Source organism: Bufo bufo, chromosome 5, assembly GCF_905171765.1.
Source record: "Bufo bufo chromosome 5, aBufBuf1.1, whole genome shotgun sequence".
NCBI lineage: Eukaryota > Metazoa > Chordata > Amphibia > Anura > Bufonidae > Bufo > Bufo bufo.
This window is the reverse complement of record NC_053393.1, coordinates 539,021,694-539,049,237: the sequence shown is the minus strand read 5'-3', so window position 1 is coordinate 539,049,237 and position 27,544 is coordinate 539,021,694. Positions and strand designations below refer to the sequence as shown.

Genomic DNA, 27,544 nt, shown 5'->3' with positions numbered 1-27,544 from the left:
ATTAAGAATTACATGCGGATAATAAAAGTTCACGACGAGGTTGACTGTCAGTCAATTTAAAGATCTTTATGGCAATCGAAACTCGGTACAAGACGGCGGTCTAACCTGCTTAAGATGTGCTCTATTTACTGTCAAGTGGCGGACTCCGACGTACTTCAGCCTCGTTATCAGAATGGAAAAACATTGCCATGTCAGCCCATTATATACAGCTGTTATCTGAGTTTAAGTAGGAGGGTGCTAGGCATAATATACAATATTAACCCGTCCAACTATTAGAACTATATTGGGGCCCCAATACAAAATATGTAACAGGGGTCTTATTAATATTGACCTCGGGTACAACTGCAGCCTCTAGACCCCTATGTCTATACCCCTGATTTCACAATTGGGGCATATAATGAGCAATATTCCTTAAAGGTCATCTGTCAGCAGATTTGTACCTTTGACGCTGGCTGACCTAGTCAGGTATCTACAGCATGTTGCTCCCATGTTCACATGTGCCCGCATTGCCCCAAAAAAATTATATTTTTAATATATGCAAATCGGCATTTAAGAGCAACAGGGGTGTTGCTGTTACACCTAGAGGCTCGGCTCTCTCTGCAACTGACGTGCGCTCGGCATTTTGACAAATCCAGGCAGTTAAAACGACATCACATCTGGCTCTGTCAGTCAAAGTGCAGAGGGCGCAGCAGTTGCAGAGAGAGCAGAGCCTCTAGGTGTAACGGCAGCATCCAATTTGAAGCTAGAGGCTCGTTTGCCTATATCAAAACTTCATCTTTCTCAGCAATGTGAACATGGGACCAACACAGATACCTTGAAAATTTGCGTTGACGTTGCCCATACTAGATATTTCTGGGGTAAAGGGCATGCTTCCGGAACATCTGGAAAAAGGCGAGACCTCCCTAAAGAATTGGCTAAAATCTTCTAGGCGCCAAGAATACCCCCTCTTCCGCGCCCCCGGCACCTCCTGGAGATTAGTCATTTAGTGACCCAGCCCCGGCGGTTGAGGGGGGGTTGGGTGACCTGAAATTAAAGGGGTGTGGCTTAGGAAAAGAGGCATGTCTACCCACCAAAGCTTCAGCAAGAAAGTTGACAAACATTGAAAAGGGAGGCGAGTGTTCCTCCCCACACACAAAAAAAAGTGCAAATTGTCACTGGTTACCTATTAGCGCTCAGATCCATACTTGTTTTCAGCCTCTGAATATAAACAAGAATGATTCCATTCACTGACAGCAAGTAGATAGCCTGTCTTTAGTCAACAGTCGGGGATACACTGTGAATGAAGAAATGTTTTCTTGAGGTCCATATTTGCTGTATTTTTGGGTCTACTATTTCACTCAGAAGTGGGCCCCAAGTGAAAAATCTCCAACAAGGCCCCCAACTACTGTGTGCCACATGAAGTTTTACGATTGGTCAGGAACCAGTGCACGGGTAAGACTGTTACCTCTGCACTCTCTATAGCTATGCCCCCGACAATATACATTATTAAAGGGATTGTCTAATGACGTCAGTGGAAGAGGACCTTACGCGGGCATGCGCTCTACCATCTAGACCAGAGGAGTGCCCTGTACGAGTGGTTGCCATTCTGGCTGACTTAAGCCATCCTTGTATTGCAAGGAAAGCCATTCTTTCATGGGTGCATTAAAATATTACACGGTGGCAAAGTGAGATGTTTGACAAAGTGAGATGTTTGACAGAGGTGCAAGGAGAGGGACCCCAGTGCAATCAGCTGATCATCCCTGGGACCATGCGATGAGACAACCCCTTTAAAGAACATTCATTGTCATTGACCTTGTAAGGACAACCATTAATTCATGAGTGCAATAAAATACCACATGGTGGTCTGGCTGGCCACTGCTTCCACCGGCAAAGTGAGATGTTTGACAAGGTGTGCCAGGAGAGGGACCCAGTCCAATCAGCTGTACTTGACTATCTCCAGAACTCCCATAGAAATGTATGGAGTGGCCTGACCGACCACTCCATTCATTTAGGGGGCTCCAAAAGTTATGTGGTCCCTGTTCTCATGAACTGGTATCCCCTATCCTGGATAGGGAATAACTTTATATAGCCAGAATGCCCCTTTAAGGATCCCCATAACTCCTAGCCTCTCTGATGTTAGGAAAGATCTCATGCCCAGTCAGGGCGTCACGCTTCAGAGTCAATAAAGGAATTTTTATATTTCGACACCCATTCAAAAAGAGGAATTCTCTATAAACACAAACTCACCTGACCCTTGTGGAATAAATTCTGACTTTGGTGCTTTAATATACACAAATCTGACTTTTATAATGTGTTGAACAGCTGTTTTTTGATGTACCATCACATTTATCCCTAATTAGTCCCCTAGACACACAGCTCTCAAACACTTTGATAAATAGAGCCCTTTAGGGTCTATTTAATCGCAAGAGCAATTAATATACATAAATATATAGGTAAGTAGATCAGTTACAAAAAAATCAAGAGATGCACTTAGATGCCAAACTAAAATTCAAGAAAAGTCCTTCTTGCCTATGTCAGTCATAACAAGAATGGTGACAGCAGGGATTAGTGAGGAACCTGGAACCGACGGCAAGAACAACTGAGAGGTTTTGTTATTATGGTGAGGATGATGTAGTAGCTCCAGGTTGTCTTGTCTCAGCTTGGGGTCATCAGGCTTCTCCATGACACTTCTTTCATTTCTGTGATTGACTCCATCCATCTTGATGTTGGTCACCCTAACCATCTTCTGCCATCAGTTAGGTTCTTCTCATAAAAGATCCAAGTTTAATTCGGCATTAGCAGGATTGTGACAACGGAGAAGACACTTTTATTGAGTAGTTTTCACTGCACAGGAAAGCTAGAATGTAGCCTGCACCTTTTCGAAGGATTACTCATGAGAGTTGAAAGATCTTATTCAACTTTGGTTATCCAAGGACATGGGTTTCCCACTTTGGACAGTTCCTTTATTTTAGATGGGTCTATTGACAATACTCAACAATACTCAAAATCTCAATAATCAGAACAAAAAGAGTCTCCATACTGAAAACCTAAATGATCACCTAAGAGTAAGTGTCCAATTTCCCTGCAGCTCTGACACAGGGGAAATTAAGCAATACACGAGCCCATTCACATCAATAGGTTGCCTCCAGAGAGAGAGATGCTCTTTATAACCACTCTCCACTCTGGTCAAGACATGAGAATTCCAAACAGAGGACCCCATTTATTAACCCAGAGTGTATGAATTTTTTTTTGTATGTGAAATTGCAGACACCCTCATTTTACATGATATTGGATCTAGATTAGTTGTGTCAACTCTAAGGCTTGATGTGCAAAAACAAGTCATGGACCCTCATTGTACAGATCCGCTATAAAGCACTCATGAAAATCTTTGAGCCCGTACAGTCACTCCATACTGTATGTCTCCACTTTTTTTTGTAGCAGGTTCCACTGAATGGTTTACTATGGAGGTGTTCTCCAGAACAAAGGTCCACACAACTTTTCAGAGATGGTTGGAGGCCGTGTTCTATTAAAAATTGGAGGAGAACATGGAGAAAAGCAATTAATGAAATTACATTTTCAGATATTTTTGTGTGAGATTTCATACACCATTATTATACCATCCATATTGGCGATGTTCAAGGGGTAGGATGTATCTGCAATGCAGCCATCATGAATGTTGTAGTGGAACCAGTGAAAGTGCCCATAACCTAAGGTTCCTATGTCCACCTTTAATGCTGGTTCTCAAACCACTGGTTGAGCACCACAGCTCTAGAAGTCATTGTTTCTAGGGGAGAAAGTTGTGCCTCATGGGAGGTACCATACAGCAAAATATGGAATGGAATTTCTATAGCAGGGACTCGCCATAGTGCAGGGTCTATACACGTAGATTTGAGGTTTGCATGAGACCTTAAAATGAGCTATTCTTGATATAAAAATCATCACCCGTAAGGGTCTTGTAAATGTTTTGTATGAAATATGGTAATGGTCTCTAGGTGAAGTTTCCCTTTAAATATTATGCTGCCATAATAAACTGGTCATTCTTCTAACAGGAAAGACAGTCAACGTTGAAAAGGGAGAAGAACTGTTCCCAGCAAGGAAATAAATCAGGCGAAAGGGTAAAAATGCAAAGAGCAAACTCTGTGACGGTGGATGGACAAGGTCTCCAGGTTTGGATTCATAATTGTTGTTTACTTGAACGGTAGTCCCTGGATCTGGAACATTGATATGATTTACTGTCATGTATGTGGGATGTATTCTATTACAGAAGTTTGCATCAGATTATCATGAAACAATGGGGTTATCGCTTACCATCGCTCACCACTGCTCACCACCGCTTTACAGGACTGGGGCAATTATCGGGAATGAGCATTCCTTGGAGCACTTGCTTCTGATAATTGGCCTTGGCAATGTGCCGTCAATTATTGGGTGATCACATCTTTAATGCGGCGCGTAAAATCATTGTTTGCTGGAAGCAAGATTGTCCTCTGTATACAGGGATGTGCTGCCCTCAAGCAATGAATCTGTATGAGCACGTCCGATCTGGATGATTGCTGCATGTGGCTCGTTCCAGATAATTGACTTTATAGATTTACATGATCTTGGTTTTCACAAATTTATGGTGTATACAGAGGGACCCTGCTTATTTGGAGACCGAGAGACCTACAATCCTTGGTATCTAGGTCATTATTAGTGTTGGGCGAGCATGCACGGCCGAACACCTTTTGTACTCGAGCATCGCGATGTTTGGCACATCGCGGTGTTAAGCCGAACACCGAGTGTGCTCGAGCGCGATGCTCGAGTCTCCTCCCTGCACGTTTGTTGGCTGCTATTCAGCCAATAAACGTGTGGGAAATAGTGTATCTCACTGTAATGCCGTAGTCATGTTGGTTACTGCCACTACAGTGATTGGCTGGCCAGAACGCGTCATCGGGTGCTATATAGCACCCGATGACACGTGGTTCGGCTCAAAGTTAGGCCTCATGCACACGACAGTATTTTTTCACGGTCCGCAAAACGGGGTTCCATTGTTCCGAGATCCGTTTCCGTTTTTGTTTCCGTGTGTCTTCCTTGATTTTTGGAGGATCACCAGATATGAAGGAAAGTGAAAAAAAAATCTAAGTCAAGTTTGCCTTGCAAATGATAGGAAAAAAACGGACACGGACGCGGATGACAATCTTGTGTGCCTCCGTGTTTTTTCACGGACCCATTGACTTGAATGGGTCAACGAACCGTTGTCCGTGAAAAAAATAGGACAGGTCATATTTTTTTGACGGACTGGAAACACGGATCACGGACGCGGATGACAAACGGTGCATTATCCGAGTTTTCAACTGACCCATTGAAAGTCAATGGGTCCGCAGAAAATCACGGAAAACGGAACAACGGACACGGAACACAACAACGGTCGTGTGCATGAGGCCTTAGTCAGGGAAAGCTGCAGCAGAAGGGACGATAGTGTAGGGAGAGGAATTGTGTTTTGTTTTTTTAGGGAGTTTTAAGTGTTGAAAGGTGTTAGAGACCCAACAGTCCTTTTAAGGACTATTGTTTTATCTGGCTGCGAAATATATTAGTGCAACAAGCACTAAATTGCGTGCAATTGTTTGGCTGCTGGTGACAGCTGCGACATTACCTGCGTTACATCTCCTGTATAACGTTAGCTGCTGGTGACAGCAGTGACATTACCTGCGCAACATCTCCTGTATAACGTTTGTGCATCATAAATATCAGTGACATTCAGTTTAATTTTTTCGCCGCTGGTGACAGCGACATTACCTGCGCTACATCTCCTGTATAACATTTGCACATCCTAAATATCCGTGACATTCAGTTTAATTTATTTGCGCATACACTTACAAAACCTGCGCTACTGTACGTGTGACATACTTGCAAGCATATATACCATTTAACATGCTCAAGGCGAGCAGTAAGGGACGGGGAAGTGGCCGTGCTGCTGATGGTGCACGCAGAGGCCGTGGCCCTGGGCGCGGTGAAACTGTGCCTGCTGCGAGAGCACAAGAAACACACTCATCCACGATACCTAGATTCATGTCCCAGTTTGCAGGGCGGCGCAGGACACCACTCTTGAAGTCAGACCAGGTGGTCGGTTGGATTGCAGCAGATAATACTTCCAGTTGGTTAAGCACCACCCTGTCTTCCACAAAGTCCAGTCTCGAGTCTGGTCAACAGAATCCTCACCCTGATCCTCCTTCCTCCCACCATGGAGAGTCTTGGCAAACAAGTGATCCCACACTTGGATATTCCGTGGAGCTCTTTTCATCGCCATTCCTTGATTTGGCCCTCTCGCCAAGCCCGCTTGAAGAGAGACATGAGGAGATCATGTGCCCTGATTCCCAAACTCTTGAGCATCCACAGTCACAAGAAGATGACGGTGGGGAACGGCAATTAGTGTTTCATGAGGTGGATGATGGTGATGAGACACAGTTGCCAATAAGTCAATCGCAATTAGTGTCTCAAGAGGGTCATGATGAGGATGAGACACAGTTGTCAATAAGTGAGGTTCTTGTTAGGTCAACAAGTCAGGAGGATAACCAGAGTGAGGAAGTGGAAGAGGAAGTGGTGGATGATGAAATCACTGACGCAACCTGGGAAGGTGGCAAGCCGAGCGAGGACAGCAGTACAGAGGGGGAGGGATCCGCAGCACCGCAACAGGCTGGAAGAGGCAGTCGGGTGGTAAAAGGTAGAAGTCGGGCCACACCAAACAGGCCCACAACTGTTCCCCGGAGCACCCCCTTGCAGCAATCTCCCTTGCCAAGGGGTAGGTGTTCTGCAGTCTGGCGTTTTTTTGAGGAAAGGGCAGAAGATATTGTGCCGTACCAAAATGAGCAGGGGCGTGAACATTAGCAACCTCACCACCACCAGCATGATCCGCCACATGGCATCAAAGCACCCTAATAGGTGGGCCGAACGCCTGGGTCCACAATCAGTGTCTGCAGGTCACACCACTGCCTCCTCTTCCCCTGTGTTACGTGCTGGCCAATCGCCTGTCCAAGACGCAGGCCCGGATGCCTCCCACCCTGCACCTGGACCTTCGCAAGCACCATCAGCTAGCACATCCACTTCTGTGTCCCAGTGCAGAGTACAGATGTCCATACCCCAGGCCTTTCAACGAAAGCGCAAATACCCAGTCATCCACCCACAGGCCATAGCAGTAAATGTGCACATTTCCAAATTGCTGGCCCTGGAAATGTTGCTATTTAGGCTTGTGGATACTGAGGCTTTCCGCAGCCTGATGGCGGTGCCAGTCCGGCATTACTCAGTCCCCAGCCACCACTATTTTTCCCTGTGTGCCGTCCCCGCCTTACACCAGCATGTGTCCCGTAACATCACCCATGACCTGACCAATGCAGTTATTGGGAAGGTCCACTTAAAGGGAACCTGTCACCTGGATTTTGGGTATAGAGCTGAGGACATAAGCTGCTAGATCGCCGCTAGCACATTCGCAATATACAGTCCCCATAGCTCTCTGTATTTTTATTGTGTAAAAAAAAAGATTTTATATAAATGTAGATGTAGATGAGTCCTGTCTCCTCCATGCTTCAGAGATGAGTCCAGCGCTCTCTGACTCTGAGCCCAGCCACGCCCACTGTAAAGGAGCCCAGCACCGCCCACATCCTCTGAATCTCCTCCTTGCTCCCTGAAGTCGCAAAGCTAGAGCGCCGTAATCTCACGATACACGACTAGCGCATGCGCAGATCGTTCCCTGAGACTGATGCCAGCAGAGGGAAGGAACACAATGCAGACACTGCACATGCGCTAGCTCGCACATAGCGAGATTACGGCGCTCTAGCTTTGTGACGTCGGGGAGCAAAGAAGAGATTCGGAGTATGCGGGGCAGTGCTGGGCTCCTTCACAGTGGGCGTGACTGGGCTCCGGAAACATTAGTAACAGCTCCCTGGGCTTCTTACTTGCCTCATTTACATATATATAAAATCGTTTTTTTGACACAATAAAAGCACAGAGAGCTATGGGGGAATGGATATTGCGGATGTGCTAGCGGCGATCTAGCAGCCCATGTCATCAGCTCTATACACAAAATCCAGGTGACAAGTTCCCTTTAACGACTGACACATGGATAAGTGCATTCGGCCAGGGACGCTACATTTCCCTGACAGCACACTGGGTGAACGTTGTGGAGGCCGGGAGCGAGTCGTACCCTGGGATGGCACAGGTGCTAGGACGCCAAGGATTGCGGGCCCTACTTCCATCAGGATTCCCGCCACCAACTACATTAGTGGCTCCAACCCCCTTTTTCCACCTCCTCCTCCACTTCCACCTCTGAATTCTCATCTTGCAGCACCAGTCTGCCATCAGTCAGTAGCTGGAAGCAGTGTAGCACTGCAGTGGGGGAGCGGCAACAGCCCGTGCTGAAACTAATTTGCTTATGTGACAAACAGCACACCGGTTCAGAGCTGTGACAGGGTATAAGGGACCAGACTGAGCTGGGGCTCTTGCGATTTAACCTACAGCCAGGCATGGTTGTGTCTGATAATGGCCGTAACTTGGTGGCAGCTTTGCAGCTCGGCAAGCTCATACACATACCATGCCTAGCCCATGTGTTCAACTTAATGGTTCAGTGGTTTCTCAAAACCTACCCCAATTTTCCTGAGCTACTGGTGAAGGTGCGCCTTGTGTGTGCCCATTTCCGAAAGTCATCCATAGCTTCAGCCGGTCTGTCAAATCTGCAGCAGCGCTAGAAATTGCCAGCTCACCGACTGTTGTGCGACGTAAGCACGAACATTCACATGTTGGCCAGGCTTTGTGAGCAGCAGAGGGCAGTAGTGGAAAACCAGCTGTACCATTGTCGTCGCCTTTCCAGTCAGCTTCTGCACTTCACAAGCGACGAGTGGGCATGGATGTTTGACCTCTGTGAGGTTTTACGCAACTTTGAGGAATCAGCAGAGATGGTGAGTGGCAATGCCGCTATTATCAGCGTAACCATCCCACTTCTGTGTCTACTGAAACGCTCGCTGTTCACAATGAAGGCGGACGCTTTGCATGTGGAAGAGGTGGAAATGGGCGAAGATAGTACACAGGGTGATAACCAGACCACCCATCATCTTCTCAGCGCAAATTGGATGATGATAAGGAGGAGGAGGAGCTGGAGACGGTTACCTCCGCTACAGAGGGTAGTACCCATAGCAGGTTTATTCCATCTGTTCAGCGTGGATGGGCCGAAGAGGAGGAAGAAAATGAGGAGATTGAGTCATTCTCCTGACGAAGACAGCAAAGTCTTGTCTGTTGGGACTCTGGCACACATGGCTAACTTTTTGTTATGCTGCCTTTCCCGTGACCCTCGCGTTATACGCATTTTGGCCAACACCGATTACTGGCTGTTCACCCTTCTCGCCCCCGCTACAAAGAGAACTTCTCATCTCTCATTCCTGCGGTGGAGAGGACTAGCAAAATGGTGCAATACCAGAAGGTCCTTGTGGAAAAATTGCTCCAAAAATTTCCATCTGACAACGCTGGCAGCAGAGTACGTAGTACCTTGGGCAACCGAGGAGGGGAGATGAGGGGAACACACAGCAGTTCCAACAGAGGCAGGACAACACTCTCCAAGGCCTGGGACAGTTTCATGACACCCCGCCAGCACCCTCACCCTGATGAGCGGCCTAGTGTCACAAGAAGGGAAACGTTTTGGAAGATGAAGGAGTACGTAGCAGACCGTGTCAGCGTCCTCAGTGATTCTTCAGTGCCTTACAACTACTGGGTGTCCAAGCTGGACAAGTGGCACGAACTGGCGCTCTACGCCTTGGAGGTGCTGGCCTGCCCTGCCCTGCCACCAGCGTTTTGTCTGAGCGGGTATTTAGTGCTGCTGGTGGCATTATAACAGATAAGCGTATCCGCCTGTCAACTGAAAATGCTGACAGGTTGACTCTTATAAAAATGAACAAGGCCTGGATTGCCCCAGACTTCTCGAATCCACCAGAGCAAAGCGGCTGAACATAAAGGCACTTTAAATGTGGCTTTTTTGGTGTATTGAATACACTGTATTCCCATGCACTCCTTCCACCACAAACAAGGGTATATGGTTCAAGCTTCCTTTTCTCGTCCTCCTCCTCCATCATATCAACATGCTTATTAGTCTGCTCTCGCTCCTAATGTTTTAGAGGGTCAGCTCAGCAGCAGACCCTCACCCCTAATGTTTTTGATGGTCAGATTCGCAGTAGACTCTCACCCCTATTTTTTTAGATGTTCAGCTCAGCAGCAGACCCTCATCCCTAAATTTTTAGATGGTCAGATCAGCAGCAGGCCCCTGCCCCTAATGTTTTAGATTGTCAGATCAGCAGCAGGCCCTCGCCCATAATGTTTTAGATGGTCAGCTCAGCAGCAGACCCTCACCCCTATTGTTTTAGGTGGTCAGATCAGCATCAGATCCTCACCCCTAAATCTTTAGATGGTCAGCTCAGGAGCAGACCCTCACCCCTAATTTTTTATATGGTCAGCTCAGCAGCAGACCCTCACCCCTAATTTTTTAGATGGTCAAGTCAGTAGCAGGCCCCTGCCCCTAATGTTTTAGATGGTCAGCTCAGCAGCAGACCCTCATTCCTAATGTTTTAGATGGTCAGATCAGCAGCAGACCCTCACCCCTAATTTTTTAAAAAGGTCAGCTCAGCTGCAGACCCTGAACCCTAATGTTTTAGATGGTCAGATCATCAGCAGATCCTCACCCCTAATTTTTTTAGATGGTCAGCTCAGCAGCAGCCCCTTGCCCCTAATTTTTTGGGTCAGATCAGCAGCAGGCCCTCGCCCCTAATGTTTTAGATGGTCAGATCAGCAGCAGGCCCTTGCACCTAATACTGTATTTTAGATGGTCATATCAGCAGAAGACCCTCACCCCTAATTTTTTAGATGATCAGCTCAGGAGCAGACCCTGAACCCTAATGTTTTAGATGGTCAGATCATCAGCAGACCCTCACCCCTAATTTTTAGATGTTCAGCTCAGCAGCAGACCCTCGCCCCTAATTTTTTAGATGGTCAGCTAAGCAGCAGACCATCACCCCTAATGTTTTAGATGGTCAGATCAGCAGCAGGCCCTTGCCCCTAATGTTTTAGATGGTCAGCTCAGCAACAGCCCTTGCCCCTAATTTTTTAGATGGTCAGCTCAACAGCAGACCCTCAGCCCTTTTGTTTTAGATGGTTAGATCAGCAGCAGGCCCTTGCCCTAATGTTTTAGATGGTCAGCTCAGCAGCAGGCCCTTGCCCTAATGTTTTAGATGGTCAGCTCAGCAGCAGACCCTCACCCCTAATGTTTTAGATGGTCAGATCAGCAGCAGGCCCTTGCCCCTAATGTTTTAGAAGGTCAGATCAGCAGCAGGTGCTGGCCTAATTTTAAAAGGACAGCTCAGCAGCAGACCCTGAACCCTAATGTTTTAGATGGTCAGATCATCAGCAGACCCTCACCCCTAATTTTTTTAGATGGTCAGCTCAGCAGCAGACCCTTGCCCCTAATTTCTTTAGATGGTCAGCTCAGCAGCAGCCCCTCAGCCCCTATGTTTTAGATGGTCAGATCAGCAGCAGGCCCTCGCCCCTAATGTTTTAGATGGTCAGCTCAGCAGCAGACCCTCACCCATAATTTTTTAGATGGTCAGCTCAGCAGCAGACCCTGAACCCTAATGTTTTAGATTGTCAGATCATCGGCAGACCCTCACCCCTAATGTTTTAGATGGCCAGCTCAGCAGCATACCTTCACTCAGCAGTTCCAACAGAGGCAGGGCAACACTCTCCAAGGCCTGAGACAGTTTCATGACACCCCGCCAGCACCCTCACCCTGATGAGCGGCCTAGTGTCACAAGAAGGGAAACGTTTTGGAAGATGGTGAAGGAGTACGTAGCAGACCGTGACAGCGTCCTCAGTGATTCTTCAGTGTCTTTCAACTACTGGGTGTCCAAGCTGGACAAGTGGCAAGAACTGGCGCTCTACGCCTTGGAGGTGCTGGCCTGCACTGCCGCCAGCGTTTTGTCAGAGCGGGTATTTAGTGCTGCTGGGGGCATAATAACTGATAAGCGTATCCGCCTGTCAACTGAAAATGCTGACAGGTTGACTCTTATAAAAATGAACAAGGCCTGGATTGCCCCAGACTTCTCGAATCCACCAGAGCAAAGCGGCTGAACATAAAGGCACCTTAAATGTGGCTTTTTTGGTGTATTGAATACACTGTATTCCCATGCACTTCTTCTACCACAAACAAGGGTATATGGTTCAAGCTTCCTTTTCTCGTCCTCCTCCTCCATCATATCAACATGCTTATTAGTCTGCTCTCGCTCCTAATGTTTTAGAGGGCCACCAGCAGGCCCTAGCCCATAATGTTTTAGATGGTCAGATCGGCAGCAGGCCCTCACCCAAAATGTTTTAGAGGTTCAGCTCAGCAGCAGACCCTCACCCCTAATTCTTTAGATGGTCAGATCAGCAGCAGGCCCTCGCCGCTAATGTTTCAGATGGTCAGATCAGCGTCAGACCCTCACCCCAAATGTTTTAGATGGTCAAATCCGCAGTAGACTCTCATCCCTATTTTTTTAGATGGTCAGCTCAGCAGCAGGCCCTCATCCCTAATGTTTTAGATGATCAGATCAGCAGCAGACCTTCAGCCCTTTTGTTTTTTGACGGTTAGATCAGCAGCAGGCCCTTGCCCTAATGTTTTAGATGGTCAGCTCAGCATCAGACCCTCACCCCTAATTTTTTAGATGGTCAGCTCAGCAGCAGACCCTCGCCCCTAATTTCTTAGATGGTCAGCTCAGCAGCAAACCCTCACCCCTAATGTTTTAGATGGTCAGATCAGCAGCAGGCCCTTGCCCCTAATGTTTTAGATGGTCAGATCAGCAGCAGACCCTCACCCCTAATTTTTTTAAAAGGTCAGCTCAGCAGCAGACCCTGAACCCTAATGTTTTAGATGGTCAGATCATCAGCAGACCCTCACCCCTAATTTTTTTAGATGGTCAGCTCAGCAGCAGACCCTTGCCCCTAATTATTTTAGATGGTCAGCTCAGCAGCAGCCCTTCAGCCCCTATGTTTTAGATGGTCAGATCATCAGCAGACCCTCACCCATAATTTTTTAGATGGTCAGCTCAGCAGCAGACCCTGAACCCTAATGTTTTAGATGGTCAGATCAGCAGCAGGCCCTCACCTCTAATGTTTTAGAGGGTCAGCTCAGCAGAATTCCCTCACCCCTAATTTTTTAGATGGTCAGATCAGCAGCAGGCCCTCATTCCTAATGTTTTAGAGGGTCACTAGCAGGCCCTTGATCCTATGGTTTTTGAGGGTCACCAGCAGGCCATTGTTCAAGGGTGTGTATGATGCCCTCTTTTATGTGTAATAAAGGGTGAATTGGAGTGCCGGTTCCTTGTAAGTTTTGGCAGCCCTTTCACTTAATGCATAGGCTTTATGAGTGTAGAAGTCCCACTACCTGAACAATTGTACCACAATGTGAATGAGGCCCTTCATTATGTGATATACAGGTTGTATCGGAGTGCCTCTTCCTTGTAATTTTTGGCAGCATTTGCACTTTATATACAAGTAAATATACAGGAAAGAATGTTTCCTAACAATTTTTCCTCTAAAATCGATTTTATCTTCTGTTTTGTGCATATTATTGTCAGTCTGTAAAAGTGGCGTACTACTCGGACAACATTGTTCCCAACAGCGACCTGGGACTCCAAGATGCATCCAGACATCCTCCTCATGCTGTTCCCGAACCATTTCAGTGGTGTTTCCATCAATTTCTGACCTTTTCCTATGAACCAGACACCCTCCCCTCTTCAGAGCAGGGGGTGCCTGGTTTAATGCTCGGGTTCTCCCATTGACCTTCATTGTGCTCATCCCAAAGTGTTCTATTCGAGCACCAGAGCACCCGAGCACTTTGGTGCTCAATCAACAGTAGTCATTATTATTATATCTGTACTGTAGGGGTCTGATACCCCGCACACACACTGATCAACTGTTTCAAGCAGCCACCAGTGGCAAAAGAAGAAATTCTGTCCACTGTGAAGTGGCCATGGCGGGGTAATGCAACTCAAATGTATAGGGGCTGAGCTGCGGTATCCCACTGCAAGAAACTACACAGTAGATGAAGCCTTCTGTCCATTGTGTAGTCTCCAACACCAGCATCAGATGATTGATAAGGGTGCCGGATGTCATAATTATTCGAAGTGAGAAGTAATGTATATAAAGTGAGCAATAAACCACCAAAATATTGTGCCCTAGAGTATTCATAGTTTATAACTACTAGAATTATATTTTTTTTGCGTCACTTAGAACATGTTTCCTTCTAACAGCACACCATGTGGTTCGGAGTGGTACTGCAAGTAATATTTATCAATGTTAACACTCCTCTGTTCTGATTGCAGCCTATAGTATACTGCAATGTGTAATCTAGCAATCTGAATTATCTATTTCCCTGATTGTTTATATATATATATATATATATATATATATATATATATACAGTCAGGTCCATAAATATTGGGACATCGACACAATTCTAACATTTTTGGCTCTATACACCACCACAATGGATTTAAAATGAAACGAGCAAAATGTGCTTTAACTGCAGACCGTCAGCTTTAATTTGAGGGTATTTACATCCGAATCAGGTGAACGGTGTAGGAATTACAACAGTTTGCATATGTGCCTCCCACTTGTTAAGGAACCAAAAGTAATGGGAAAGAAAAATAATCATAAATCAAACTTTCACTTTTTAATACTTGGTTGCAAATCCTTTGCAGTCAATTACAGCCTGAAGTCTGGAACGCATAGACATCACCAGACGCTGGGTTTCATCCTTGGTGATGCTCTGCCAGGCCTCTACTGCAACCGTCTTCCGTTCCTGCTTGTTCTTGGGGCATTTTCCCTTCAGTTTTGTCTTCAGCAAGTGAAATGCATGCTCAATTGAATTCAGGTTAGGTGATTGACTTGGCCTTGCATAACATTCCACTTCTTTCCCTTAAAAAACTCTTCGGTTGCTTTTGCAGTATGCTTTGGGTCATTGTCCATCTGCACTGTGAAGCGCCGTCCAATGAGTTCTGAAGCATTTGGCTGAATATGAGCAGATAATATTGCCCGAAACACTTCAGAATTCATCCTGCTGCTTTTGTCAGCAGTCACATCATCAATAAATATAAGAGAACCAGTTCCATTGGCAGCCATACATGCCCACGCCATGACACTACCACCACCATGCTTCACTGATGAGGTGATATGCTTAGGATCATGAGCAGTTCCTTTCCTACTCCATACTCTTCTATTTTCTTCACTCTGGTACAAGTTGATCTTGGTCTCATCTGTCCATAGGATGTTGTTCCAGAACTGTGAAGGCTTTTTTAGATGTCGTTTGGCAAACTCTAATCTGGCCTTCCTGTTTTGTGAGGCTCACCAATGGTTTACATCTTGTGGTGAACCCTCTGTATTCACTCTGGTGAAGTCCTCTCTTGATTGTTGACTTTGACACACATACACATACCTCCTGGAGATTGTTCTTGATCTGGCCAACTGTTGTGAAGGGTGTTTTCTTCACCAGGGAAAGAATTCTTCGGTCATCCACCACAGTTGTTTTCCCTGGTCTTCCGGGTCTTTTGGTGTTGCTGAGCTCACCGATGCGTTCCTTCTTTTTAAGAATGTTCCAAACAGTTGTTTTGGCCACGCCTAATGTTTTTGCTATCTCTCTGATGGGTTTGTTTTATTTTTTTTTACCTTAAAGGGTTTCTACCACCTCATTTGGACCTAATTAGCTGTCAGACACTAGCGATCTGCTAGTGTCTGATCTACCTAACCATGCTATTCTAAGACCTTTGTGTGCAGCCGTTACACTAAAAAATCAACTTTTATTGCTATGCAAATGAGCCTCTAGGTGCTATGGGGGCATCTTTTCAGCACCTAGAGGCTCCGTCTACTCACCCTGTATTCTACTCACCCTGTATTCCGCCCCGCTCGTCCCTCCAGCCCGCCCATCTCTAGATTGCCAGCCTCCATCTCATCCATCAGCCTTATTCTCGCGCCTGCGCCGTGTGCGTCTGTATTCGACGCAGGCGCAGTGACTGTCTGACCGGCCGGGCGTCGTCTGTTCGGGAGCGGTCAGACAGTCACTGCGCCTGCGCCGAATACAGACGCACGCGGCTCAGGCGCGAGAATAAGGCTGATGGATGAGATGGAGGCTGGCAATCTAGAGATGGGCGGGCTGGAGGGACGATCGGGGCAGAATACAGGGTGAGTAGACGGAGCCTCTAGGTGCTGAAAAGACGCCCCCATAGCACCTAGAGGTTCATTTGCATAGCAATAAAAGTTGGTTTTTTAGTGTAACGGCTGCACACAAAGGTCTTAGAATAGCATGGTTAGGTAGATCAGACACTAGCAGATCTCTAGTGTCTGACAGCTAATTAGGTCCAAATGAGGTGGTAGAAACCCTTTAATGATGGCTTTCTTCATTGATAGTGACAGCTTTTTGGATCTCATCTTGAGAGTTGACAGCAACAGATTCCAAATGCAAATAGCACACTTGAAATAAACTCTGGACCTTTTATCTGCTCATTGTAATTGGGATAATGAGGGAATAACACACATCTGGCCATGGAACAGCTGAGAAGCCAATTGTCCCATTACTTTTGGTTCCTTAACAAGTGAGAGGAACATATGCAAACTGCTGTAATTCCTGCACCGTTCACATGATTTGGATGTAAATACCATCAAATTAAAGCTGACAGTCTGCAGGTAAAGCACATCTTGTTCGTTTCACTTTAAATCCATTGTGGTGGTGTATTGAGCCAAAAATGTTAGAATTGTGTTGATGTCCCAATATTTATGGACCTGACTGTATATATATATACACACTGCCTGTCCAAAAAAAAAAAGTCGCCACCAAAAAAAAGCCTTTAGCTTTGATTACGGCACGCATTCGCCGTGGCATTGTTTCGATAAGTTTCTGCAATGTCGCAAGATTTATTTCCATCCAGTGTTGCATTAATTTTTCACCAAGATCTTGCATTGATGATGGTAGAGTTTGACCGCTGCGCAAAGCCTTCTCCAGCACATCCCAAAGATTCTCAATGGGGTTTAGGTCTGGGCTCTGTGGTGGCCAATCCATGTGTGAAAATGATGTCTCATGCTCCCTGAACCACTCTTTCACAATTTGAGCCTGATGAATCCTGGCATTGTCATCTTGGAATATACCTGTGTCATCAGGGAAGAACAAATCAATTGATGGAATAACCTGGTCATTCAGTATGTTCAGGTAGTCAGCTGACCTTATTCTTGGAGCACATACTGTTGCTGAACCTCAACCTGACCAACTGCAGCAACCCCAGATCATAGCCCTGCCCCCACAGGCTTGTACAGTAGGCAATAGGCATGATGGGTGCATCACTTCATCTGCCTCTCTTCTTACCCTGAGGCGCCCATCACTCTGGAACAGGGTAAATCTGGACTCATCAGACCACATGACCTTCTTCCATTGCTCCAGAGTCCAATCTTTATGCTCCCTAGCAAATTGAAGCCTTTTTGCTGGTTTGCCTCACTGATTAGTGGTTTTCTTATGGCTACACAGCTGTTCAGTCCCAATCCCTTGAGTTCCCTTCGCATTGTGTATGTGGAAATTGTCTTACTTTCACTATTAAACATAGCCCTGAGTTCTACTGTTGTTTTTCTTCGATTTGATTTTACCAAACGTTTAAGTGATCGCCGATCACTATTATTCAGGATTTTTTTCCCGCTACATTTCTTCCTCGAATACAATGGATCCCCACTATCCTTCCAGTTTTTAATAATGCGTTGGACAGTTCTTAACCCAATTTTAGTAGTTTTTGCAATCTCCTTAGATGTTTTCTCTGCTTGATGCATGCCAATGATTTGACCCTTCCCAAACAAACTAACATCTTTTCCACGACCACGAGATGTGTCTCTCATTGCACCAGTTGGGGTTAAATAACTTGTTGCCAGCTGAAAGATAATCGCCCATGGAGTAATTATCCAATAGGAGACTCAGAACTATTTGCTTAGTTAAATCCAGGTGGCAACAGTTTTTTTTAGACAGGCAGTGTATATTCATGTCTGTATTTCTCAGTGTCAATGGGAAGTGGAGGGAGTTAAATAGCTATGGTCTCTATAATTTTTTTTGTGTTTTTTGTATTGTTTTGTTTTTTGCCTTTACGGTGTTGAATTGTGACTGTGAATAGAGGCAAATTAAAAATGTTGACTGCTACTGAAGATTAATACTGTATGAATTACATGAATCTTCAAAGATTGACCCCTTCCCCCCCAAAAAAGGGTTAATTGTGCATCATCTCCGTGAGCACTATGATAAGTAAAGTGACATTTCCGGGTGGATTGAATACTCTTAAAAAATCTAGTCCAGGGTGAAGGATGACATATTGGATATAATAACAAATAATTGAGACATTATGATAAAAACCCACTGCTCTGCCTCAAGTGTGAGCCTCTAATTATGAGGCAATAAAATTTGATGAGTTGGCTATGTCTCCCTGGTCATTATTTGGCAATGGCATGCTAAGTACGAGGAGTTCAGAGATTTATTGCAATTAATGCCTCTTCAAAATTTTATAGCCAGTTTAAAAACTGATCTTCACCGCTCTCGTACAATTCATTGTCTTCTAATCGGTTCAGGGCTGCACGCTATGGCTTTCTCATGCTGCAGAACGGCGCTGTATCAATAACCCAGCCCTCTCCATCGGTTGATTTAGGGCAATTAGATATTTCAGAGGTGGTTTGCCCCCTATTAGTGAGAGCAGAGAGTTGCTGCAAAGAGATGCCACCAATGACATGCTTAGTCATTCATTTGAATGGTTGACATGTAAGACTCTATTTCTTCTTCCTGTGGTCCCAGTGACCCCAGTGATCTCAATTGACTGGTTTCAGTTGACTGGTTTCAAGAGCAAGAGTGGCAGTGATTAATTTGCAAGGCTTTATGATCAGAAAGGGCTATGTTGATAAAACAACGTGTTCAAAGGGCTTGTTCACCTATTGAAAGGGGTTAGGAAGACCCCACTCCTGTCCAGACCTGCTTATCTGCTCCCCACAGCTGGGTCCTAACTCACTGTCCAGCTGCCGGTGCCTTGTTTAGGTCTTCCTCTGTCAACATCTGCTTTGATGTTGCTGCAGCAAATAACTGGCTGCAGCAGTGACATGGCTCTCTTGCATCACATGACCAGTTGATATAACACAAGGGGGCCAGGGCAACGTTACAGCCAGTTATTGGCTGCATCAGTATAAAAGCAGATGTTGACAGCTTTGGGCCTGAGTGAGACAGCGGCGGCCGGGCAGCAAAGGAACTGTGACCCAAGTATGTAGGCTTCCCTTTACAGGTCTATCCATGAAAGGGGGCCTCCCCAAACCCCCCAACAGGTAAATAATCCCTTTTAATTGCTACAGCCCCTTAATTGTAATGATCATGGGGGTCTCTCCATTTATCCCCCCCCACTAATCAATAGTTGATGGATTATCTGTCAGGCAGCAAGGGAGACAGACGGAGTCTCACCTGAAGCATGTCACCACACGAAGACGTGTCTCTCATTCTCCCAGGTGGTCTCTGGCCCTCTGGCGGGACATCCCTCACCCCTCACTGGCTACGAGGGGAGGGGTGTCACTGGCCACGAGGGGAGGGGTGTCAGTGGAGCTAGTAAAAGTTTGCGCTTTACGTTCAAGCATCACTCTGTGAGATCCACTCCGGATCTTGGTACTGCTGGGAGACGGGATCCCGTCATTCCCAGCGCTGACGCTGGTCAGGGTCCCGGAACGACGGAAACCCTAGCGTCAGCTGTTGCCAGGGAACTTCTGTTGTCATGTATCCTGACTTAGACATGTGGGGGGTTCCTTCCTCTGCACACTCTCAGCCCTCACATGTGCTTCCCTGGGCTGAGGATGGAGATTGGGTGTGACCTCAGCGGTGTCATGTGATCTGTGGAGGGATATTTAAACCTGGTCTTTTCCCTCCCTCACTGCTGATTATTCAGTTACTTAACTGAATACACAACCAAATTGAGCAATGGTTAATGCTGAAATACTAGGTAACCACACTACTTATCTGATATTGGAAAAAAATATGAATCGCACTACATAAATCGCTGCGACAATGGTAACCTTGGGATAGGGGTGTCCGGGTGGCTAATACTGGGTCTCTTACAACTATCTGACACTACAATATATTGGATCCCTACAGTTGGGGGCAATGCACACCCAAAAGAGGACCCTCTAGACCTCATTACCTAAGAGTCCCTCCTTGTCCCTGCGCCGCAATAGAGACTGCCCAGCTTCGTCAAGCTACAGTGGGGGACCCTGTTACTATTCTGGTAATTTAAATAAAAATGTCCCGAAAATGTCCCAATAATGTCCCGACGCGTTTCGTTGGTAACAATCCAACTCATCAGGGGACCAATGTGAAAAATACCAATAGCTGTGACCCCGGCGGTACAGCCCTTCAAATAATTTGTGCCTGGCTGATATATATCGCCTCACATCCAGAGACCAACCTCCTGTCCTGGGGTCACATAAAACATGCAAAACATAAGGCAAACGTGTAACAGGATCAGTGCCGATCACAACAGTGGTCAAAACATACAGTGCCTCAGAGGTATACTCATCTTCTCATCCATGTATCGGTACACACAGACCGGGGCTGGCATCCTGCATGTGGGCCCACCGGTGGATTCACCTGTTCTCCTGTGGGCCAGTCCGATCCTGACTCTAGAGTATTATAGGGTTTAAAGATCTTAGGGGTCCAGATTGAGTTTCTTGAGTATAGGTCATAAGGTACTGATCAGTTAAAGAAGGGTTAAAAGACTTGTCTCAAGAAAACCCTTTTGAGTTTTGAATTACTACAAAAATCTGTCTCAAAGCACCTCAAGACAAACTGACTTTGCAGGGGGAGGTCCCTCTATGACGAGACTACCCTAAAGAAAGGGCATATGGAAAGGGACATGCCTTTTAAGACAGAGTTGACCCCTCTTTCTAGTGGAATTGGCTAATGTACAAATGAAAAATATCCCAAAATCACAGTGAAGGTAAATAATTCATACACTGTCAATGTCATATTGACCATTAGATGACCAGTAAAATATGCTAAATTCTGTAGAACTAAAAGAAAAAAGGAAATTCTTACCAAAATATATTTAAGATTTGAATGTAATAATTATGGAATTTTGTATTTTGTTGAAAGCTAGTGTATATACTGTAAAAGCATGTCCAAAAGGATATCCAGTTCCTACTGCTCATCCAAAAAATATGGGCTACTCAAGAACCCATTGATTTACCATTAATACCTTAAAGGGGTTGTTCAAAATATTTTTTATTAAATCCCACCCCACAGTGGTACCTTGGGAGAGATCTATACTTACCTTTTCCCAGCCACTCCATTCTTGATCTCTGGTTCCTGGGCTATGTTCACTGCATGCTGGTCCCTGACTGTCAACAGACTGGGTTACAAGGACCACTTCAGCCAATGACTGTCCTCACGGGTTACAGGTCTGTTAATCGCATGTCATTGGCTGAGGTCAGTCATTTGTTACAGCGCAGCATGTGACCTCAATCCTCTGAAGTTGACAAGTGGGGACCGGAAATGCGTTAAAGATAACCCTAGAGCCAGAGCATAGCAGTGGAGAGCAGGTAAGTATAAATCTCTTTATAGATACTGCTGGGGGGAATAAAAAAAAATCACAGGAAATCCCTTTATATCCAAAATCCAAAATATCACTAAATATTAAATCTAGAATTTTTCACATTTTTGTAATTCAAAAATGAAAAAAAAAAAAATGTTTGTAAATTGTTAGCCTTACGTTGTGTTTCCATGTTAAGATTTTTTAAGGTCAACCATAAATAGGTTCAAAGAAGGCAAGAAGAATCAATCTTTTCTTTATGTATCTTTCATCTATAATCCATTCTTGGTTTTGGCTTCAAAAACTGCATCAGAAAACCTAAATATGGAAACCCATCCTTAGAGACTGTATCAGAAATAGTGGGTCCAATAATGTGTCAAATTCTGACATGCTCATCAATTGGATCCAGGCTTCACAAGAGTCCAATATGTCATACAGAGTCCATAATATTTGTTAATATTACATGTATAATTGTATCTGTTTATTTTTATAATTTATAGTTTAATTTTTTTCAGAAAAACTTTAGTTTCATTGTCCTTATTAATGATTAAGAATCAGAAAAGTTTTATCTAGTAACATATCAAAGTCTAACTTGCTTTGCTTTACCTTAAAGGGGTTGTGTCATCAGAAAATGACCTATCGTTAAAATCATGTTTTAAGTTGACCATATTTTTCCAAATTTTTGGTGAGTTCTTTTTTTTCATTGTTACTGTCTATATTTAAAAAAACAAAAACAAAAAAAAGGATATACTCCTGCAGAGTTCTCCTTTGAGAGCAGCTACATGGGCCATAGACACAATGGACAGGAGGGAACCTCATTGGGTTCTATGGGAGAGTGTTCTAGGCATGCTCTGTGACCTGTGCAGAGGTCATGACATAGAGGTGTTACTTGGCATTGTAATTCTTCCTGTGGTGATAATGAAAATAGCTACTGAACAAGAAATCATGAATTACCATTAAACCTACTGGCCAGTATGGACATTGCTGGATTACATACATTTTTTAATACAGATAAAAATATTTTTAAAATATGTTTAATATAAAAACATGATTTAAACAATAGGGCATTTTGAATAGGGCATCTGATTACACATTCCTTTGAAATATATCCCCCCAGAATAATGTATTTTATTTTATTATATTATTTTTGTAATTTGTATTTCTGTAATAAAATAAATGAAAGATTAAAAAACATAAAATGATCTGTAAATTGTTAGTCTTTATTAATGATAAAGCAATGATCTGGGAAGAGGTTTAAATTGCCGCTCAACATAAAATACTGCAGTAAATGAGGGGAAAAATTGATACAAAAACCCATCATCATCGTCATATACCAGTTAATTCAATTCCCAGCTGTAAAATGAGAATATGATAGAACTTCTCGCCAGTACTGTATGTTAGGTTAGGCTGTGATCATGTGAATTTCTTCTTTTTCTGTTATTATTAATCATACTTAAGCACATTCATCTTATTCCATTCTAGTTAACCAGAATAATGATCATGATTATTACTTCTAATTAGAGGAAGTAATAGATCATGTATAACCTTAGGATGAGGCTCATTAATTAACCTGAGTCCATAGGGACACGGGCTAAGCACTTTATCTTTGCCATGTTAAGTTTAGTTTATCCTTCTCTACAATAGATGGTTTTATGGCTATGGAAATTGAAATAAATAACTAAAATTGATGAAATATGAAAGAAACCGGGATGTCAATACCTTCGTAATATGCAAGAGGGCGATCCGTGAAATGTTTAATCAATTTTAATTAGTTCCAGTATTATATTAAGCAGGAGTGAATGTATTACTTATATGTTTGACAACTGCAATTATTATTACACATAACGCTTTGTATTTCAATGAGCTTAATCGTTGCTGCTTTGTTTTGCATCTAAATTTCATTTATTTATTTTGTAAATGTATTTTTTTTATAAACATACAAACCATTTAATTAATTTCAGTAAGCAACGTAATATGTGCTTTCATATATGGGTCCCATTGACAGAGTTTGTTACTTTGTATTTTTAGATTTCTTTAAATTCTTTATTTCAAAAGTTAAAGGGAATACAGTATGTAGGCAGACAGTAGGAATTGTATTGGAGGGAGTGTATATCTCACCCGGAAATTTAAGCTGGGCGAGATATTAAAAGCTGAGTAATGTTGTTTTGTTCAGGAGCCTAGTTGCTGAGCTGTTAGTAAATGGTAAAATCAGGGCCGGCTTGGTTGGAGTGGTGAATAGGTGGTGGTCGGATTCACCACTCCCACTCCATTACAGAGAGTGGGGGAGACTCAGCCCGTTTAGATGAGGAAAGAGTGCTTCATTACAGGTACATAAAAGTCTGAGGGAACCAGCAGTGTCTCTCTGCAAACATCCCAGCTGAGAGACACCAGCAGCCTACAGGCTGGTAACAGAGCCGAGTGTTACCATACCCTGGGAGCGTGAGGCAGAGGCCTTAGTCATTATACCAGCAGAGCCAGGTGAATGTGTTTTGGTGTTATTTCTGTTTAGCCGAACCAGGCGAATGTGTTTTGGTTTTATTTCTGTTGTCTTGCTGAATCCCTGTGGAGCTGAAATAAATCTCTACATTGCTGCATTGGGACTGTTGCATCTGTGTCACCACCACGCTGCCCTACCTCGCTTCAGAACATTACAAGTGGTGGAGGATGCGTGCATTGCAGAGCAGTTGCCAATAGCTATGGCGCGACACGTAAGGACGCTAAAGATTTTCCTCAGCGACTACAAGGGCGGCTTTGCCTGTGGATCGGTGGGTCCACGAAAACCTCTGCGATCACTCCCGAGAGCATTGTCTGTGGATCGGCGGGTCCACAAAAACTTTGCGATCACTCTGGAGAGCATTGCCTGTGGATCGGCAGGTCCACAAAAAACTCTGCAGCTACTCCGAGGAGCACTGTCTATGGACCGGCGGGTTCACAAAGATTCTGGTAGGAGTTATATGGTGTACTGTTGATGTCCTGGGTGAAGTCCCTATCGACCATGCAGTCACAAACTCGCCCTATAAAGGAAGTGGTAAAAACTCTGGGGCAGGCCAAAGAACAGGGCTTGGAGCAGCAGCGAGAGTCCCAGAAACAAACCACACGTCTAATGCTGGAACAAATGGATTTGTTAAAAGAGTTGGTGTTGGCACGTTCTGAGACCTACTTAGGGAGAGGCCCTGCGAGCTGGGGTGCCAGGGAGGCCGTGCAACACTCCCTCCAAAAAATGACTCACGGGCATGATGTTGAGACTTACCTTACCATCTTTGAGAGGGCAGCCCAAAGGGAGAAACTCCCCAAGGAAGACTGGGTTGCGGTACTGGCACCCTATCTGATCGGGGAACCCCAGAAAGCCTATTATGACCTCAGTGAACAAGATGTCTGAGATTATGCAAAATTGCGAGTAGAAATTCTCGCTCGGTTTGGGGTCACAGCAGCAGTACAGGCTAGAAGAGTCAGGGCTTGGGCATACCAGTCAGACCGGCTGCCTTGATCCCAAATGTATGATCTTTTCCATCTGGTAAAGAATGGCTGGAACCAGATGTCTGCACTCCAGCACAGATTGTTGAGAGGGTGGTCATTGACCTTTTTTCCAGGGCCCTCCCCAGTAGTGAACTAGTGGAGAGGTTTTTTGCCACAGAGGGAAACCTCCAGGAGGGGCCCACCAACTTGGGATCCTCTGGGAACTGTAGGGCTCTGATTGGCAAACAACGTCCTTTGGTAAAAGGGGATGACAAAGAATCCCCAGGTCCCAGGAGATACTCCATGGTTAGGAGACCAGAGCAGGTCCAGTGTTGGAGGTGCCAGGATTTTGGTCACGTCATGGCCCACGGAGCCTATGGACTGTAACTACAGCCGACGCCAATCCCTGTTTGCAGCACCATCGTGTCTGGCTACCATGGGCCTAGAGACTGAGCCACAAGTGTGCAAACTTGTTGTGAACGGCTGCCAGGTCACATCTTTGGTAGACTTGTGTAGTTTAGTGACCTTAGTGCATGCCAGCCTTGTACACGGAACCTGTGTCCCGGATTTATTTGTGAATGTAATGTGTATTCATGGTGACACCCAAAGGTATTTTGTCACCCTTGCAAAAATTGAGATGCCACAGGAAACAGTAGAATATTAAGTTGGGGTGGTAAAAACCCTTATGCATAGTGTAATTGTGGGGTGGGATTTCCCTCTGTTTTGGGCATTATGGAAAAATGGGTCTGTAGAAGAGAGAGATCAGGATCCTCCACCAGACGATAATGTTAAGACCGGTCCCAAGGGAGAGGACGAGATGTCTCCACTACAGGTCTTAGCGGAGGAAGATGATGTTGACCCCACCACCCGAGAAATACCCTACGAGTTGGAGGGAACCCTTGATAAATTTGGTACCGCCCAACTGAAGGATGATACCCTTAAACATGCCAAGGAAAATGTGGTGGTTATTAATGGCGTTCTCCAAAGTCCAGGGGCTGATCAGCAATTTCCTCACTTTGCTATGAATAATAATCTCCCTCAGTCCTATAGATGCAAAATACTCGAGATGGCACAAAGCCATGTTTTAGGGAGACACCTGGGAACCGAGAAGACCCAAGAAAGGGTTCTCCTGAGTTTTTTTTGGATGGGGGTCTACCGGGAAGTCCTGCCCGATATGCCAGATAACGGCACCTGTGAAGCATTTTCGCAGTCCCCTGATACACCTCCCTATCATCAAGATACCCTTCGAGAGGTTAGGGATGGATTTAATAGGGCCTTTTGCCACACGATATCCGGAAGAAGTTCCCTTGAGAAATACAGCTTTTAAGAGTATTGCACGTGAGTTGTTCTTTATGTTCTCTAGGACGGGAATCCCAAAAGAAATCCTGACCGACCAAGTCACCCCATTTATGTCCAGGGTAATGAAGGAACTGTGCCGGTTGTTGAAAGTGACGCAAATACGTACCTCAGTGTATCATCCTCAAATGGATGGGTTAGTCGAGAGATTTAATAAGACCCTAAAGCATATGCGAAAAAGGGTAGTGGAATAAGACGGTTGCGACTGTCTCCTCCCATACCTGATGTTCCCCATACAGAAGGTGCCGCAGGCTTCTACAGGTTTCTCACCTTTTGAGCTGGTTTATGGTCGACACCCAAGGGGATTGTTAGACGTGGCAAAAGAAACCTGGGAAGCTGAGGCCACCCACTATAAAAGTGTTATTGAACACGTGGTGCAAATGCAGGATCCTATCGAAAAGGTTTTGTCCATTGTTAGAGAGCACCTGCAAAAGACGGAAGAGGCGCAACATAGAGTATATAACAGCGTAGAGTATATAACAGGGCAGCGAAAATTAGACAGTTCAATCCAGGCGACAGGGTGTTAGTCTTGGTGCCAACAGTCGAAAGTAAGTTCTTGGCAAAGTGGCAATGAGGTAGTAGAGAAGGTCGGAGAAATAAATTATAAGGTACATCAACCAGGAAGACGTAAACAATACCAAGTGTATCATGTAAATTTTATAAAACATTGGAATGACAGGGAGGCCTTGGTCGCTGCCAGTCCCAAGATTTGTAGGTCACCACATCCAGCTCCCACAATTAAAATAGGAGAAACCCTCTCAGAGACCAAACAGCAGGAAGTAAAACAGTTCCTGCAGAGGAATAAAAGGAAGTTCTCGGACCTGCCCGGGAGGACCCACCTAGTAAAACATGATACTGTCACTGAGCCAGGAAAAAACGTAAACCTGAAACCCTATAGAATACCAGAAGCCCGTCGGGAAGCAGTCTCAATCGAAGTGAAACGTATGCTATAATTGGGGATAATGGAAGAGTCACAAAGTGGGTGGTCCAGCCCGATAGTGTTGATTCCCAAACCAAATGGGATGTGGCGATTTTGCAATGACTTTAGGGAGCTAAATGAAATCTCTGAATTTGATGCATATCCCATGCCCAGAGTCAACAAATTGATCGATAAACTAGGCAGGGCCAGATATATGACGACT

General features: G+C 45.0%; 1 protein-coding gene across 1 annotated transcript in view; it reads left to right on the top strand.

The window, feature by feature from the left end:
- Positions 1 to 27,544, top strand: part of DGKB (diacylglycerol kinase beta) — a 668,472-nt gene that overhangs the window by 232,708 nt on the left and 408,220 nt on the right. Inside the window, exon 14 of the mRNA XM_040431289.1 lies at positions 4,029 to 4,145. Coding sequence (XP_040287223.1) covers positions 4,029 to 4,145 — 117 coding nt within the window. The remainder of the gene's footprint in view (positions 1 to 4,028; positions 4,146 to 27,544) is intronic.